Raw genomic sequence first — 18,017 nt, forward strand, 5'->3', positions numbered from 1 at the left:
ATCACGAATATCCTGATATGCACATATGCATGAGATTAAATCAGGTATAGTTCCCATATTTCATACTCAAACGAGTACAGTAGCAATCGCAAACACGAGTAACGGATGATTGTTCTCGAACAGACTCGTTGTCAGGAAGACCGTCGGCCTCTGTACGGTATTGCTAAGCAGGATGGGATCATCCAATTTACGGAGACCGAGCCAAGACAAGTCAGCGAGATCAGTCTGATGCTGTGACTACAAGTATATAATGCATAAATGAATGGTTTTACGGAATGTTAAGCATAAATTCAAGCACAGGAACTCTGACCTCACTGCAGACTCAATAAATACTGAACTAAGCAAATAACGATGAAAGTGTTCGTCACTGGAGCTACGGGATTTATAGGATCATACGTTGTCAAAGAACTACAAAAGAATAGGAACCATGAAGTTTGGGGTTTGGCTAGATCTGATATTGCCGTGAGTTAACTCCTCTACGTTTGATCATACCATCATCTTTTGTGTTTACTGCTTACCTGCTTACTGCTTACTGACCTGTTCTGAGGATAGGCCGAAAAGCTCGAGAAACAAGGAATCAAAGTCGTTCGAGGATCTTTAGAAGATACAGACATACTTCATAAGGCTGCAAAAGAATCGGATGGAGTAATTCATCTGGGTTATATACATGATTTTAATGATAAAGAATTCAAATTTGCTAAGGGTGAGTTTGAGTCGTGACATCCACCATCATCCTATCTTCCCCAGTTTGTTCTTCGTTGAGATTATCCGAAAATCTTGTTGATAACAGCTGACATGAACGTTCTCGTTGCCTTTTTCTTTATCATTCGTACCTCGTAGTTGACGAAAATGCCATTCGAGCAATGTGTTCCGCCCTAGAAGGATCCAACAAACCATTCATCGGTACTTCCGGTTTACTAGGTGTCGGAGGTCCAGATTCAGATTCGGCTTTGGAGACAGATCGAGCAGCGGGATTCAGACAAGTCTCTGAAGATGTACTTCATTCCTTTGCCGTCAAGGGAGTACGAACCGTGGTGATTCGACCTAGTCCAATCGTACATGGAAAGGGTGATCACATGTTCTTACCATTCCTCATTGACAACGCTAAACAAAAAGGTTACGCGGGATATTTAGGTCAAGGTTCAAATCAATGGACAGGTGTACATGTAAAGGATTTAGCTGTTTTATATAGATTAGCTCTAGAGAAAGAAAGTGTCAAAGGTGGATCGACGTTGCATGGTGTAGATAGGGATAACGAAGGTATAACAATGAAAGAATTAGCTACAAGTATCTCAAAACATCTGAATATTCCTTTAAAGAGCTTGAACGATGAAGAAGGCCAAGAGTACTTTGGATGGATGTATTGGTTCATGACTCAGGATTCTAGACCTGGTACGAAGATCACGTTGGAATTGACGGGTTGGGAAAGGAAGGAGAATACTTTGAAGGAAGACCTGGAAAGTGGGGTTTATTTTTAGGTCTTGTAATGTTCATCAACCTCATTGAGATGTGAATCTGGTATATACATCAGGTAGTCGTCTCGTCTCGGTGCATACAAGCTTTGGTCTTAGCGCTGCTATATGTTTGATGGAAGCAGACTGAAGCCATCAATTGCTGGTGATCATAGAGAAAATATGAATAGCCGCAGCCGCATCTCGATCGCTTATTTTCCAGTTTAACCGGATACAAAGTGAAGTCGAAAACATTTTCTATCCGCTTGATCATTGATGTCTCCTTTGTCCTCATCATAGCAGCATTCCGCTATTGTATTCTTCTTTATACCCCAACCCAACTGTTCATATTATACTCTACCCAATATACCACTCAGATCCGCGTGCATCTTTCCAGCATATATCTACCAAGGCTCTAAGTCCAACATACCATCTTCAGCTTAACATGTCCATCTTACCTCGACTGACATCGTCTGTCCGACCATCCCTCTCCGGTCCCATACGGAGAACAGCGGCTCTGAGATCATATCACATACAGTCAAAACCATCTGCTGAGAAGGGAAGGACAGAACCGCAATACCAGTATAAATTCCTGGAAGGGAATCCAACAGTTGGCGTGAGTGGGACTTCACTTATCCACATACAAGTGACAAACTTCTAGTCGAGATGTATATATGTACTGATGTATTGCGTGGTTGATTAATTCTTGTAGATCGTAGGATGTCCGTTTAGGTGAGTGACTCCTGTTTTCATCATCGTCCCCTTTCTCAATCACAAGTATCGTTTATATCTCGATCGTATCTTACAAAAGCTAATTGATATTCATCTCTATCAGCGGTGGTCAAGGACGTACCGGCGTAGATCTCGCACCCAACAAACTAATCTCCGCAGGACTAGTCGAGCAATTATCCTCATTAGGCTGGGAAGTACATTACAACTCTCAAGAGAAATTCATTGATATACCTTACAACCCTATCCCGACATCTTCTCCATCTGCTCCTGAGAATGGTACGGAAATTAACGAAAGGAGTGGAAAGAAAGTACAGAGATTACCTGATGAAGATATTGGGAAGATGAAGAAGCCCCGGTTGGTATCTGCTGTCAATCGGGAGGTGTCAAAGGAAGTTGAGGAGATTGCTAAGAAGGGTTGGTTGCCTTTGACTTTGGGTGGGGATCACAGCTTGGTGAGTGTCTTTCAGACTCAACACGAAGTGGCTTGACAAGGAAGGAGATGTAGAGTGATCTGGGGCCATAAGAGGGGTCGCATGGGGTGTATGTCCTGTTGGAATGAGATTGGGAATGGGTCGATATACGAAGATGGGGGATTCACTTCAACAATTCGACGATTGAAGATACTTCCAGACAGACGAATGGATACCCTTTTCTCGAATCTCGGAATTCGCAAGCAGGAAAAGGATGAGATACTAATACAATCACTTTCACATTTAGGCAATGGGTACGGTGTCAGGAACCAAAGCGAAATACCCAGACGCATGTCTTATATGGGTGAGTCGAGTGGGAGCTTTTGTTCGCATCCTAGTCCCAGTCAGCTCATCAATGCTCTCTTGCGCGCAGGTTGACGCTCATGCCGATATCAATACCCCCGATACAACTGATTCTGGTAACCTACATGGCTGTCCGGTGTCCTTCCTGCTCGGATTGGAGGGAACAGACGTAGCTCCTTTCAACGAATGGTTGAAACCTTGCTTGAAACCTGAAGAGATGTAAGTTAGCTACTCTCATCCCCTTTCAAGTAAGAACCCATATCACATCGACATAAACTGATAGGCATAACTGGCATCTTCTCGTGCAATTTGCAGCGTTTACATAGGTCTTCGTGATGTCGATGGACCAGAAAAGGAAATACTGAAGAAACACGGTATAAAAGCTTTTTCGATGCATCATGTGGATAAATTCGGTATCGGAAAAGTAGTGGAAATGGCTTTGGATCACGTTAATCCCGATAGGTCGAAACCTATTCATCTGAGTTATGATGTAGATGCGTTGGATCCTATGGTCGCCCCCAGTAAGTGCACACCTATAGTTGGCATAAGGGAGTTTGAGCAAGCTGATTTTGACGTTCGTATAGGTACCGGTACCCCTGTCCGAGGAGGACTGACATTCAGAGAGGGTAAGCTATCAATCGTGCTTCGAAAGATGGGACACTTTAGCTGACAGTTGCGAATAGGTCACTATATAACGGAAGCTTTAGCTGAGACTGGTTGTTTGGTCTCTGTCGATATTATGGTGAGTACGGGGGTCAGCCGTTCTAACAGTCCCCTTGAGACTGCCTATCTGTACATCCGGGCAGATGAGAAGCTGATCATATCACCTGTTTTACGATTTACAGGAAGTCAACCCATCCCTACTCGATCCCAGCTCGGTTGAGAAGACCGTGGCAGCTGGATGTTCGTTAGCTCGAGCGTCGTTAGGAGAGACTCTCCTGTAAAAGCATCAGGTTCTGTACAGGGGTGTGTAGTTCGCTGATCATGGGGAGGTTGGTCAAGGAATGTCAGAAGGTAAATTCAATACAATGAAATATCATATACAATGCATAGCATAATTCGATTCGGTCTAACATATGCATACATCTGATAGCATGGCTTGCTTCTCGTCGATGATTGTTCAAGTGGTGTATTTCCGACGGAACATTGTGTAGTCGATCTCTTCGTTCGAAAAGTTGGGATTGCGAGACGGAGGTAGTTGGGAAAGTAAACATAGTCAAAGCCATATAAGATCATCTTCATCATCATCTCATCAGTTCTTCTGTATACATCTTCGCAAGATGGTTCTCCTCCGCTCCGTCCTCTCCCTTCCCAGATCTTTTCCATCTACCCGATCATCTCTCCGTCACTCAATCAGATCGCACAACTCTTCATCAAATCCAACCATCTCACCTCTTTACCCTCACTCATCGACCTACTCTTACTCCCTAGGTCTATCATACGCATCCAAGTACTCTCCTCCATTTATCGCTCCGAATCAAAAGATAGAGCCATATGGATTTATGCATCGGGATAAAGATGATGGGATCGTACGGTGGGTAAATGAGGTGATGGATTTTCCAGCTGGGAGGGGAGAGTTGACTTCAGGTCAGGATGGAGGTTGGTCACAGAGTGTTCAGAAGGACGTAAGGAAATATGGAGCAGGGGAAGATTTCTTCGGGATACAGAGAGTAGGTAATGATGTGAGTGAAGTGTAATATACATTATCCTACATTCATCTGTGATCGAGCCATGATACCATACCAGATAACAATCATCACGTTTGTCTCATTCAGTACAATATCGTACTAATATTCTATTTCACGCTCCATAGCTCCATCTCTCCCTATCTGATGGTGTAGGAGGCTGGACCGACAGAGTAGACCCATCGTTATTCTCCCAAGCGCTATGCTACCATTATTCGACCATCGCCAGCCAGTTCGCCTCTTCCTCGCCGGTCAAAATACTAGATAAAGCGTATAGGAACTTGCTGGATGATCAGAGGGTAGTAGCAGGTGGAGCTACGCTGGTAGGTGTTAGATTGGGTGAAGAGGGAGATGCGAGCTTTGTCAAGTGAGTGGAATACCCTTCCGGTAATAGGTAATGGCTAGAAGCGAGATAGTAGAAAAGAAAAGTATGTTGCGGTTGTGATTGTGGTTGTGGTTGGAATATTATGAGATTTGAACTGCGATACATCTTGAGGGAAGTCGTACACTGGGATACGACATCACTCTATAGGCAGCAACGCTGACCTGCCCATCTTCCAGTCTAGGTGATTCAGGCTTTGCGATCATGAAGAACGATCAGATAAAGTATATCTCGAAACCCCAAACTCACTTTTTCAACTGTCCCGTGAGTTATCGATCCCGAAAGTGCTAGAGATGGTCATGCTGACAATTGACTGATGTATGGAATCTCCTGGCTTCAGCTACAACTATCTAAGATACCCAAAGATATGAGACAGGCAGGTATCATCCATGATACGCCTGATATGGCAGATGTCAAAGAGATAGAGTTGGAAGTTGGAGATGTGGTAATCCTATTTGTCAGTGGTATTCAGAACCAGAACCAGAACCAACATCATGTGAGAAAATACAACTGATGGTATGATAATATATGTACGAACAGACCGACGGTCTATCCGATAACTTACCAACTTCCCACCTGCCCCTCCTTTCATCCTCCCTGACCCAGCTCCTCAACTCACCATTAAACTCTCACCTCACCAAGACAGAGCGAGACGCAGAGTTCGCCCGATTATTCGCTGATATCCTAGTAGGATACGGGAGGATGGCAATGGCTCGCACGGGTGATGAAAAAGGTTGGAAGACACCGTTCGAGATCGAAGCGACGGAGAAAGTACCGAGAAATAATTGGAGAGGAGGTAAGATTGATGAGTGAGTTTTCGATTTACAATCACACACACGATCTCATACACACACATATATATATGAGCTGATTCATTGTATGATGGTCATAGCATAACGGTCATGACTGCTGTGGTATCTGAAAGTGATTAATACTGCGAATAAATCATAATGTAATATTTCAAATTGATTGACATGCGGAATAGAAATTAGAGAAGGAAGGACATAGGATCATCAGCCTTGCTTCCCATTATCATCGGTATCACATATGTACTGTAGATGCATATGCATCAAAGCTATCACGAGTACCATGTCCTAGCTCAACAGTATATCATAGCACATGAAAATGTCTTATCAATCAGCGAATTGCCTTACATCGTATCTGATTGTTTTACTGATCACTAATTTCATTCATACTTCATACTTGTTGGTATATGAGATTCACTTTATACTTTTTTTCGATTTTTCTTATTGTGTCTGATCATGGGATATATCTGACCACCCTATCTTGTATTTACTAATGGGGATCGGAGAGAAAAGAGAAAAGAAAAAGTGAAAATCGTATAGACAGAAATCGTTAAGATAATCGTTATAGACAGATTGAACAGAATAAATGGCTTATATACTATGACTTCATAGGGTATAGAGGTATATACGATGCTAAAACAACTGGATGGATGCAAGAGAATGAAATGAGGAAATGCGAATTGATGAGAATGAGTCTGAGTGTGAGTATAAAGCGAGAACGGAAAGAAGAGGAATTGGATATAATTAAAATCGCAGAATAACCACTAGAAAGAGAACATAAGACAGGACAAGGCACACACACTAATCACTGGTATAAATATATCACTTTATCACTCTATAACTTTGTAACTTTTTGTTTCGTTCGAAAAGTCTTCTTGTTCCTTTGACTTTTCCTTTCCCTCTATTACTCTTGTATATCGAAATTTCGGGTATATCGATTCAATTATTCATTTTGATCAGAAACCTTTTCACAGTTGTGAGTCGACGCTGAGAACGAATCGCTCATTTCCTTCCCCTTCTAACTCCCATTCCTCTTGATCCCCTACCTCTACCTCTACCTCGACCAGTACTGGTCCTTCCCTTCTTGGGTCTACTTCCAAGGACGAACTCGTCATCACTCCCATCGTCATCGACCGTATCATCCTCACTAATTCTCTCATCTTCACCCTCACAAGTTGAATCCCAATCACGATCCTCTTTACCTTCAACAACGATATCATTCTCGCGATCATCGAAATGGACATTGGCGATACCAAGTCCAACGGCAGAGACAGTTCGTCCGTCTTTTCTCTGCTGTTCAATCCATTTCGGTGGAGTAGTCAAGGTGATATCTTGAGAATGATCGTTTTCTTGATCTCGATCAGAACGCTGTTGATGATTGACCATGGCGGGTGACTCAAACACTGCATGAGGTTTAAAGCCATCATGCGACCAGTTGGCAGGTGTGATTGGTGTAGGGTAGAAACCATTGGGATTGATTGGAGTCAACGCCATAGGCTGATTGGCATGAGTGAAAACGGAGATCGGTGGGAGGTGGTTGGGAGGAAGGGTGTGGATGGATGATCCGACGAGGGTAGATGAGGTTGACGAAGATGAGGCAGCAGAAGAGAATGGGTTCTTCCTAGTCTCCAGAGGAGGAACGGGGTACTCGAAAGGTTCTCCCCACTGATTACCTTCTTCAACGTTGTTCATGGGAGTTTTGTGCTCGACAGTCGCTGGGATGACCTGAGTATCATCCCCAACCGAAGCTTCTCGACTGAGCATCTCATCGGCGATATCTTCCCACTCCTCATCTGCACTTTTGGCATCACCGACACTGTGAGATTGATAACCGTTTACTTGACCCCATTGGTTGACTGTGGGCACAGTGGGCAGAGAGTTGAATCTTTGCAGTGTTGGTGGAGCACTGTGTAGTCGACCACTGCTGGATTGCTGGACAGCCAAGACTTGAGGCTGGGCATTAGAGAACTGAACAAAGTTGCTGCTTTCTACCGATGAGAAAGGCATGTTCACCGCTGGACCAGCGGGAGGGTGAAGGGCGATCGAGGGTGGCGCATCTGAAAGAGCCACTAGTGGCTCGTCGTCATCGTCCGAGGATGAATCGTTAGGCGAACCAGGGAATTCCGGTTTGACCTCACTTGCAGATCGAGGTTGTAATCCCATGTGCATGGAATGATAGTAAGATGGCATGAGCTGAGGATGCTGATTGTGAGGGATAGCCAATTGAGAGGGATGAAATCCTCCACCGACGTGGCCGTTCGGACCGGCAGCCATGTACGGTTGGAATTTAGGAGCTTCGAGAGGATTTGAGACCGATCTCTGAGACATGTTGCCAAATGGTTTACCGTCTGTGTATATCATACCTCCTCCTTCACTAGGGAAGCGCGAGAGCGAGTAACCCGTTGATTGGGAGTAGGAGTTGAATGAGCTGGGGTACTGCACTTGGCCGAAGCCTTGCTGATTGATTCCTGGTGATGGTGAGAGACCGGGGTGAGCTGACGCTGGACCACTGTGGATCTGGTGCTTGTTATCACCTCCGAAACCTTCTGCAGCTGGCGCCGAGGGCGTTTGGCTATTCGAACCTTGGTGGATCGAGTCTCCGAAGTGAGAGGCAGTTGTTGAGATTGGGGTGAGGGCGACTGAGCCTTGCGCTTGGGGCGATTGATAGAATTGCGGTGGTCTATAACCACCTGGGTGGCCGGGGATGACGTAGGAGGATTGTCCGGAAGCTCCTCCGAATATCGGTCCTCCACTGAGCCCGCCACCGAAGGGGTACGCCGTGCCCTCTGACGGGTGGAGGGTGGCGTAGCCGTGGGGGGCACTAGCACTCGAGGGAGTAGCAGGATAGTATTCACCATTTGAAGATGGGAAAGAGGCTGAAGAAGTTCTGACATTGGGGACAGGAGTGTGAATGTTGTTGCGGTGGGTGTTAGTAGAAGGAGGTGGCAGGTGAGGATGTTGTCTTTTCCAGTGTTTCAAAAGAGTGTTTCGTCGAGCGAAAGGTTTACCACATCCTGGAACCTTACAAGTGTAGGGTCGCATACCGGTGCTAAGCAGAAAGATCAGCTGTGAATATAAGTTGAGACTGAAGATGCTACTCACTGAATACGCCTATGACGGGCGAGAGAACTTGAATCGGCGAAAGCCTTGTTGCAAGTCTCGCAATGGTGAGGACGTTCACCGGTACTATCAACGAAGAAGCATTAGCAAACGTTTGGAGAACGCGAGTGCTGCATACTCACTGGACTCGATAATGCACTGTCAAAGCAGATCGCTGGATGAAAGACTTCCCACACCCGCGGTACGTACAGGTGAACGGCCTACATGCATGCACTGTCAGCTAGATCATTGCATCTAGCAGAAGATGATTGCGACTTACCTGTCGTTAGTGTGAATTCTGAAATGTCTCGCGAGATCACTTTTCCTGGCGAAAGCCTTGTTACAATCCGCGTAGGTACAGATATGCGGTCTAGCATGAGCGTCATGCCCAGCACCGACGTGATTATGGTCGTTGACCAGCTGTCCGAGGGTTACCGTAGTATCAGATGAATCCGAGTCGTCACCAGAGGAAGTAGTATTGAGGGAAGATTCAGTTGGTGAATCGACAGGATCAGGAATTTCATCGGTGAGATAGGTCGAAAATGAGCGGAAATTGTTCGAGTTGGCATTAAACGAGGAGATGAAGGTCGACAAGTGGGTAGGTTGTCGGAAAGATGAGAAGGAAGGTGTGGTGAGAGTGATCCATGACCGGAATTGCGGTCGTGAGAGATAGGCAGCACGGTTACGGTTGGCATGGTGAGAATGAGGATATAAAGTTGGGTGGAAGTATATCAGCTTGATTATATATCAATGGCTATCACGAGAAACGTGGATTTGTAAATTGAAAGAAGAAGAATGTGGATACCATTCTTTGAGCGAATGGGAAAAACAAACATAAGATATGAATTGATCATTGAGGGAAAAGTGGGGAAGTTGTATAATCCGAAAAGTTGAACGAATATCGAGAATGAAAACTCGAATTTTTTGATGGAGAGTGAGAGAGATATACATGTTTAGATCCAAACTTTATTTAGAACATTTGATACTCACATCAAGGACATCCATTTTCTATCTTCTGTCCCTTTTCCTTTTCAGCCGAATATCTGCTGTTTTTGATTCTGTTGTTTGATGTTGATAAGGCTAGTAAGAACGAAGAGTCCGGAATTGACGAGCATTTAATAGAAGCTCGATTATTATACTGGATTGTTTGGAAAGCAGTAATGAAAGAAAATTTTCAATGAATCAAGAGATCTACAGAAAAGAGGTGGTATGGATTGTTGACTTCTGTCTCTACTTGTGTGTCCTCTACGCGACGCGACTGGAGTCAAGCGAGACAGAATGATGGGAATAACGACGATGACGATGATGTTGATGATGATGATGATGATGATGATAATCAACTCACAAAGGAAGGTTATCGAATTGACAATCAAACCCCAATTTTCAATTGTTTGGTGTCGTCGGTGGAACGATCGGCAGGGTGAAGTGAGACACCTGATCGATAAATGGATAGATGATTCTCTTTTTAAGATTTTGTTTTATTTTTGCTTTGGTGAAGAGGAATATGAAGAGATGAACGAGTGTGACAAATTAAGATGTCACGCCTCGTGTTTAAAGAAGTATTTAGAAGGGAAGAGATGGGACTTGACAAAGCGGTTTCTGATTCAAAGAGGACGAGTTCACGAGAATAGTAGTGTATGCTATGGTGGTATCTCTGTATCTAATCCGATGTAAGATAGGTCTATCTAAAAAGAGGACATAGCAACAGGGTAGAGAAAGTCAGGGAGAGGCAGTGCGAAATGCGAAATACGAGATGATCCAAAGATGTGAAAGGGTGGTATTCAAGAGGGTAAAGAGAGAGTGGAGAGGAACGATCAGGCGTTGTTGGATTCATCAGTCAGACATCAAATTGGAAAAAAATAAGACGAAAAAGGAAAAGGGTGATCAACAAGATCGTGGTGGTGTACAGTGCCCGAAAACCGGATGTAATTGTAGTAGGTGTTTGAGGTGTCGTCAAGATGGATTTGATGATTGATAGATTGGTGCGGTAAAAGCGGATCCAATACGAGGGCAGATCGACAGAGAGAAAGATGTTGCGATGTTATGTTAGCATAGTGACGCCATATCTTGTCTAGGAGGAATCATCAAACACAGAGAGGGTGAAAGTGAATCAAGGAGATCTGATTCAAAAAACTAAAAGCCACTTCGGAGTAGTAGCATAAATCAAGTACCAAGACCAAGTAATCAGGACATGACTAAGGCCCCACAAGGTATAATGCTAGTCTAGATTTTCCCCCTCAACTAAACATAGGAACAACCGTAGTGAAGAGAGAGGAGGTGTTTATATCGTTCAATTGCGCCCCTAATGAAGAATCATCCATCAAACACACACATGTCCCTAGATACTTCCGTCTCCGCCGGTAATCAAGTAACACTTGATCTGGTGAAAGGAAGCATACGAGCTCACATGTATCGCATGACAATAGGAAGAGAAACAGACAGATCCACAAAACTCACCTTTGAGATTGAGCGATGACTGAACGATTGATGGTGGTAACGGAAAGGGTAGGAGCGTTACCGGGAACACAGACACCGTTGGCCGTGCAATGTGGATGTTGAGGGGTAGGAGCGTTGTTAGGGATCAAACTGCACTGCTGCGCAATGGTATTTGATGTGACGTTTGTGAAGTACTAAGAGTGTTGATGAAACACAGTACACAACTAAGCCGGTTGATGATCAACGACTTTCTGTTCGAGACCAAAAGCCAAAATGATCACGCGGGTATCAGAGTTCGCCACAAAATGACTAAAAAATGAAATACAAGTAATTAGTAAATCAAATTCATTTTCCAACTTCCATCTGTTTATCTAGATAGTAGCCTCCAAGTTCCGCGGTCACGTAAAGGATGCGATGTATCATATCCACTATAGTGTATGATCAAAGGGTACCATATCCCAAGACATGGAACACTTTGACAAGAGGGTGAATACGCACGTCCGAGTAGTCTGTGATGGAATGAAACTCGACTCACAGTGAATGGCTTGAACGGGATATCGGTCTACTTGATTGAATAGTAGCTGAATGATCGAAAGGGATTGATCGTCGTCGAGCATCAAAGTGGGGGGAAAGGAATGCAGGGTACACCGCGTGGTAAGATTGGAGATTGGTAGCCAAACGATGGATTTTGTTGGTGAGACATGATAAGCATCGTAAGTTGAGGCGCAGCATCATGAAAAATGAAGAGTACATCTCATTAGCACTCTTTCTCATGTTCATACCATAACAGCAGATACAACAACTCACCTGTAAGAATATGAAGATGGAAGAAGTCGTTTTGTTGTACAATGTTGATACACAGTTTAATTCGTTTCCAAAAGAGTGTGGGTGGTGTTGCGTAGGCAGAGCACAGACGGTCGGCAGCTAGATGGGCAGGCAGGGAGGAACAATGCGATGATGGAATATGATGAGATGGGATTGATGAGAGAAGACAAGATTGTTGTTTCGAAAGATGATATATCTGATCTTTTTATTCTGGTCAATCAGGTAAGTTATACGATACTGATTTGGAAAGGATATTGGAAGAACAATGGAAGAGTAAAACTTGTACTCACCTTCTTATTATTCTCGGAATGATCGCGTACAGAAGAACAATCGCGTATCGACTTATGATACCTTTCACATGCCCACTTGAGTACTTTGTGAAGGACAAGAACAATCAACCAAGCCTTTTCTTCCCATTCACTCTCACTCTATACTGCTCCTGCTCCACTGCTTTACTGACCCTGAATAACATGTCAATCTTCAATCAGATACGGTACGGTGCCTTTGATAGCCTTCCTCTTCGACATTATCGAGCGCCAGAAAGGTAGATCCAACGCATCCTCCATCCTTCATCTTTCGTTCTCGGTCTCTGAGCTGTTGTCTATTCAGGGTTAATGGAGGAGAGAGAAGAAGTGAGTTCGGTCCTGGGATACAGAGATACACACATCATCCACACACAAACACAACGCCCGGGTTTTTCTTTTCTTTTTTTGATATTGTCCTTTGTGTAACCAAATGGTTCCTTTTTCTTTTCCTTTTCCTCTTCTGCTCTGTTACCATGGCTTAGTTTCCGCTTCTGCCTGCTGCGTAAAGAGTGAGAGGTTCATTAATCATTCGTGGAGTGGCGTCTTCCTTCCTTCCATCTTTCTTAATTGTGGAACAAAACAAAGGGGTTTCAAGACAATAACAGATAGTCACATCCGTACAGCTTAAACCCGACCGATCGAAATGTCAAGAGAGTGAGAAGTGGTCATTGTCTTTCTCGATGTGGGTTTGTCAAGCGTTTCATCAGTGGTCAACAGATTTATTGTCCTTATCTATACCGTATCCGAAACGGCCTTGGGAATTGTCCGATATGTAATGAACGATCTTTAACGCTTCAGCTCTGAAGGGGACCAATGATAAGCCTAATTTACATATATCAGGGAGTTAGAACTTACAAAATGAAAAGAATGGTATATGTGTCATAAACTTTAGGTTACGCTTGCAATTGTTCTTCGCGTTATTGTATTACTCAGAGGATGACCTCATCAAGACTAGAAGTCAAACTAACAATACCCAGATTGCAAAAGCTTGAAGACTCAGTATCTCTGATCCAGTTGTACCTGTCCGTATCTTGCAGCTGCTACCGAACTCCGAGAAAGATAATTCATAAAGTCCAGGACAGGACGAAACCAGGTCGGTGCCCTGTATGAGCTTTACGTGAGTAAATGGAACTTCTCCCTGGGTAGAACAATGGGATCTTGCTTACGCATTACTCACTTGAACCTAAGCATTCAGAACGATGAACAACGAACAATAAGATAATGAGGGAGAGAACAATCTCAAACGCGAAGTGATAAACCGAGAAGAACGAAGGAATCGATGGTCATTGTTCTACCACGTGGCAATTACTTTGAACGTTTCAGCTTGAATTGCCTTGCATGTCGAATCCCGATTGACCTTTGGAACCAAGGTGTTTTCTTTCTCGTCCTGTCTCCATCTCAAATCTCCCAACGAAGTTCAGCTCGAGAGCTTCGTGTCGAATGATCTACAATACAATGCACCAAAATAAAGTTCCAGCGGAAGTGTACGAGAACAGCTCTGTCCTCTTCGCGTCTTAGCGCCATCGTCATCGTGACAACCATCAAACCCACACATACCACACATACACACAAAAGCCACAGACTAAAATTAAAATCGTTCCGTGAAAACGTTTTAACAGAATGATGGAGGCTGTTTCTGTGTGTATGTGTGTACGACTGCGGAAGATAGTTAGATCATCGGGACCGAGTCATACGGGAGTCTGTGGTTCCCGTGGATACCATCCGTCTCCAAGTGGAGAGCTGAACATTCAGGGATACAGAGATTGAGATGAACTGTAACAGATGCACAGATGAGTGTTAGACTGTGCGAAGCGGTTGAGCACAGCTTGGAGTGGCCGTGGGTGAATTGTGTCATTTGCAGTCGAGTTGATGCGATGAATAAAAGTTGATCATTGGTGGGGCTATAAGTGTAAGACGACGGATGAGCTAATGATATGGAAGAATTTATTGATAAGTTATGATCATCTGCAAGTCCGTTTAGTGGATGATTGACTCTTCATACGCACCGAATCATTCACTTGCAGGTATGGCATATACTCATTAAGTTGTAGTAGAATCAGTAACGATGATGTGTAATGCATGAGATCTTGTATGAACTATACTGTGCCGTGATTGTCCTATCGATGCGAGATTCTATGTACTGTACTATATAAAGTTACAAAAAGTAGTCCGCATGTGTAGATACCAATGAATGTAACGACCAAATAAAATGTACTGTATGCAATTGTCCATTTACGAAAATGAATCTGATGATTAATCTCGCTCTTTGAATTGATGATGGATAATAATGGTCTGAAAAGCAGAACTCCTTTTAGCCCTATTCTATAAATCGCTCTCTTTCGCCGCAACTTCGTTTCAGTATCAATCTCCTCCTGTCGTCAATCCATGGAAGCTTCATTGATCCCTTAGACCTTGTCGTGCGATTATTCGATTTTTAACTTCCTTGTAAGATCTAAAATGCCCAATTGGCGAGGTGGAAGGTGAACTTGATCGTCTCGCCGGCCCTTCTTCATCTGGATCTTGTCCAGCGCAGAGCTAATAATCGAAAGACCATTCAGGTCAGCATTGAACACTTTCGCCAACAATTCACAGTCGATACTCACTCTTTGCCAATCTTCAGGTTGATCAAAATTCTTAATATCATCCGGTCGGACAATCATCGTTGCCAACTACCATATCCCACCGTTAATCATTCACTGTCAAGAGAACGGTCATGATGTGTTCGGACCTACCTTTCCCACAGCAAGATGCCATCCGATATGACAATGTAAAGCCCAAACACCAGGATTATCAGTCCTTATCCTTAATATCGCGTAGGCATTCCCAGGTATGAAGATCGTATCCCTTCTAAGGGGGTTGGTGATATTACTCAAATCCATCGCTTGAGCTTCTTCAACGGTTAAATTCCCATCACCTCTTTTGATCAATTGGAATTCGTTACCGTGTAGATGATAGGGATGGTCGATCCCCCCATCAAGGTTGTTGAGGATCAGATCGACATATCCATCACAATCGAACGTGACCGTCGCTACGTTATCAACAGAGTTATTGCCCGAATCGATCACATGAGGTAACATCGGATCCCAGATCTGATTTTGGAATGAAATGTTGTTAAATGCCTATTTGACAAGATTGCTTGGTAGTCAGTACATGGATTTGTTTTGAGCATGCAAAAGGTAAGAAACTTACGAATCCAGTGATGTTCTGTCCTTGCATGCCTAAAAAGGTTCCAAATTTACTCGAGAGTGCATGAGTTTGCAAAGGCTTGGTGAAAGCATCGATAGGATCTCGAGGACTATAAATAACGGAATTTCCAACATCTACCACCACACATCTGATGGCAGATCATTTTGGTACTGGCACTCACGTCAAGGTATATTGATCATCCAGATCACGACAAGGTGAATCAAACTCAGCAAGATCGTCCCTAAGCAGACAGCCATCAGGTGAGCTCATTGTGCCTGATCAATATCTCGTATCGATCTGGGACTTACCAAGGTTGAGTATCAGGTGTCTCATCACCATCATCATACTGTTCATTGTTATTGGTATATCTGAAAACAGCCAAGCCTTCTTGTTTGACCTTGTCCATACATCCAGCAGCGACGTTGGCTCTCAACCAAAACTTGTCTCCGGCTTTACCTTGATTGGCATCGACGATGATCGAGTATCGTTGTGCGGGTGCGATAGGGATTTCGTGGATAGTAGGACCAAAGACAGGATCGGTATCGACTTCGGCAACTTCGAATTCATGTTGATCGATTGATACTCTCAACATCGAGTGAGCACCGATGTTGATTATCCTGAACCTCGTCTTTTTGCCAACTACCACTGGGATTTCAGCGGGACGAGGTGGGTTGCATTCCGCTCCTTCGGGGTAGTTTGGGCTGGAACAGTTGGTTTGGCCCTACAAGACGTCCTTGTCAGCTCTGATGAACAATTTGTACAATCAAGTCATTGTCGACTCACGATGTTGTTGATCAGAATGGAATCACCTTTTGGAGCGCCAGGTGACTGGATACAGAGACAGAGAATATGAGTATAACGATTGGTTCGTTTGGTAATGTGCTGGTACTTACTCCTCTGTATCCTTCAGGTGATTTGAGCGCAGCAACAATATCCGTTGATTGATCCCACCTATGAAGGCATTCGTGAGTTAGCAGGGATATCATCGATACTGCTTCTTCATGGTACTGAATAACTTACATCCAGTCTTGAATAAGTAAAACCCTCTCTTCGTTGTAATCAGTTCCTCTTTTGAGCTTATCGTTTGGCGAATGGATGATGAATCTATGGACAATCATCTCAGCATCGATATTACTGGGTGCCATTGTTACTGAAATGGAAACTTACGCTCCGGCAATACCATCCGCCATGGTGTTAGCAAAATGCGAGTGATACCAATAAGTACCGTATTGCTCGATGATAGGGAATTCGTATGTGAAACTACCTCCAGGTGGGATCGGGCACTATACAGTAGATGTCACAACGAGACTTTACGCGTCAGCTTTGGTTCGGAATGGTATACTTAAGTATCAGGGGAGCTCACTTGAGTGATACCAGGAACACCGTCCATGATGTTTGTACCATTTTGAGAGATACCGTGCCAATCTGTGGGGATCATCATTTCATCAGTCGAGGACAACCGGTAGTTGACTACCACAAGGTCACATACGAATGGTTTGAGGGATATCCAAACTGTTCTTCACATGTACACGAATAGTATCTCCCGTGTTACATTCTATGACCGGCCCTGGGAATTGACCGTTGATGGTGTATACCTGTCTCGTGAATCCATCCGGGTTGGCAGTGGCAGTTCTATTGGGATTCGCGGAAAGGTAAGAGCTTAATATCCGATTACGAGACATACTGTAATCGTAATCATAGCAGAGACTTACTTGATTTCGAAATTGTATTCTCTGAGTTGCTAATATAATGAGCACAGATCAATTTTGGATATTACGATGAACAGTAAAGGTATTGAAGTATGCAAGCATCTCGACTTACAGGTTGATCGGTGATTTCAAAATCGTTCGAAAGTATGAACGATTGATAGTCCGTTATAGCTTGTGTGGAAGGTAGAGGATCGTCACTAGAATTCGATCCGGAAATACTATTTGCATTGTAGATCTATCATTAGTCTTGATTTGTGATAAGAACGGTCCGACGTGGGCACTTGTGCGATACATGACTTGAGTTGCTCACTCTGAAAATATACCGCCAAACAAAGTATCTAATCCACTAGGTTCTTCTTCGTTCGTATTGGAATCGGATGATTGCGCTATAATCAAGCATGGTCCGAGGGAAAGTGATAATGATAATAGAGCAAGGAGGTTTCGCATATTGAATGGAGATTGGCTGGGGGTAGGGGATGTGGCTAGATTGATACTATAAGATTAATTTAGTATTGTATATGTCGATCGTTAGTCAGTGCCAGAGGAGAGTAAGGTACGAAAGCAGATAAGATTGAGATAAATGAGAGATATTGGAGATGATACAGAAGAGACGATCGGAACCCAAAGA

At 43.8% G+C, this 18,017-nt stretch overlaps 5 protein-coding genes across 5 annotated transcripts; 3 read left to right on the forward strand and 2 right to left on the reverse strand.

Moving 5' to 3' along the window:
• Positions 1-351: 351 nt before the first annotated feature.
• L199_006754 (uncharacterized protein) lies at positions 352-1,478 on the forward strand (the record flags this gene model as incomplete). The annotated part of the gene is made up of 3 exons (XM_064892451.1): positions 352-462; positions 553-703; positions 841-1,478. The coding sequence occupies 3 exons, from the start codon at positions 352-354 to the stop codon at positions 1,476-1,478; spliced, it is 900 nt and encodes a 299-aa protein (XP_064748523.1).
• Positions 1,479-1,896: 418 nt separating this feature from the next.
• Positions 1,897-3,900, forward strand: L199_006755 (arginase; the record flags this gene model as incomplete). The annotated part of the gene is made up of 9 exons (XM_064892452.1): positions 1,897-2,067; positions 2,164-2,183; positions 2,287-2,635; positions 2,901-2,957; positions 3,027-3,175; positions 3,272-3,477; positions 3,541-3,582; positions 3,640-3,698; positions 3,802-3,900. 9 exons carry the CDS (start codon positions 1,897-1,899, stop codon positions 3,898-3,900), a joined length of 1,152 nt encoding a protein of 383 aa, XP_064748524.1.
• Positions 3,901-4,236: 336 nt separating this feature from the next.
• On the forward strand, positions 4,237-5,955 carry L199_006756 (uncharacterized protein; the record flags this gene model as incomplete). Its single annotated transcript, XM_064892453.1, has 6 exons — positions 4,237-4,638; positions 4,770-5,008; positions 5,203-5,287; positions 5,364-5,480; positions 5,564-5,832; positions 5,916-5,955. The coding sequence occupies 6 exons, from the start codon at positions 4,237-4,239 to the stop codon at positions 5,953-5,955; spliced, it is 1,152 nt and encodes a 383-aa protein (XP_064748525.1).
• An 876-nt stretch (positions 5,956-6,831) lies between these two features.
• On the reverse strand, positions 6,832-9,623 carry L199_006757 (uncharacterized protein; the record flags this gene model as incomplete). Its single annotated transcript, XM_064892454.1, has 5 exons — positions 6,832-8,878; positions 8,932-9,015; positions 9,072-9,149; positions 9,209-9,298; positions 9,436-9,623. The coding sequence occupies 5 exons, from the start codon at positions 9,621-9,623 to the stop codon at positions 6,832-6,834; spliced, it is 2,487 nt and encodes an 828-aa protein (XP_064748526.1).
• Positions 9,624-14,888: 5,265 nt separating this feature from the next.
• Positions 14,889-17,836, reverse strand: L199_006758 (uncharacterized protein; the record flags this gene model as incomplete). The annotated part of the gene is made up of 15 exons (XM_064892455.1): positions 14,889-15,029; positions 15,098-15,163; positions 15,227-15,613; positions 15,684-15,789; positions 15,862-15,921; positions 15,989-16,401; positions 16,464-16,508; positions 16,574-16,631; positions 16,701-16,784; positions 16,848-16,963; positions 17,044-17,105; positions 17,170-17,312; positions 17,393-17,421; positions 17,502-17,607; positions 17,700-17,836. The coding sequence occupies 15 exons, from the start codon at positions 17,834-17,836 to the stop codon at positions 14,889-14,891; spliced, it is 1,953 nt and encodes a 650-aa protein (XP_064748527.1).
• Between the last annotated feature and the right edge of the window lie 181 nt (positions 17,837-18,017).

Source organism: Kwoniella botswanensis, chromosome 1 (genome assembly GCF_036426115.1).
Source record: "Kwoniella botswanensis chromosome 1, complete sequence".
In the NCBI taxonomy this organism is placed as follows: domain Eukaryota; kingdom Fungi; phylum Basidiomycota; class Tremellomycetes; order Tremellales; family Cryptococcaceae; genus Kwoniella; species Kwoniella botswanensis.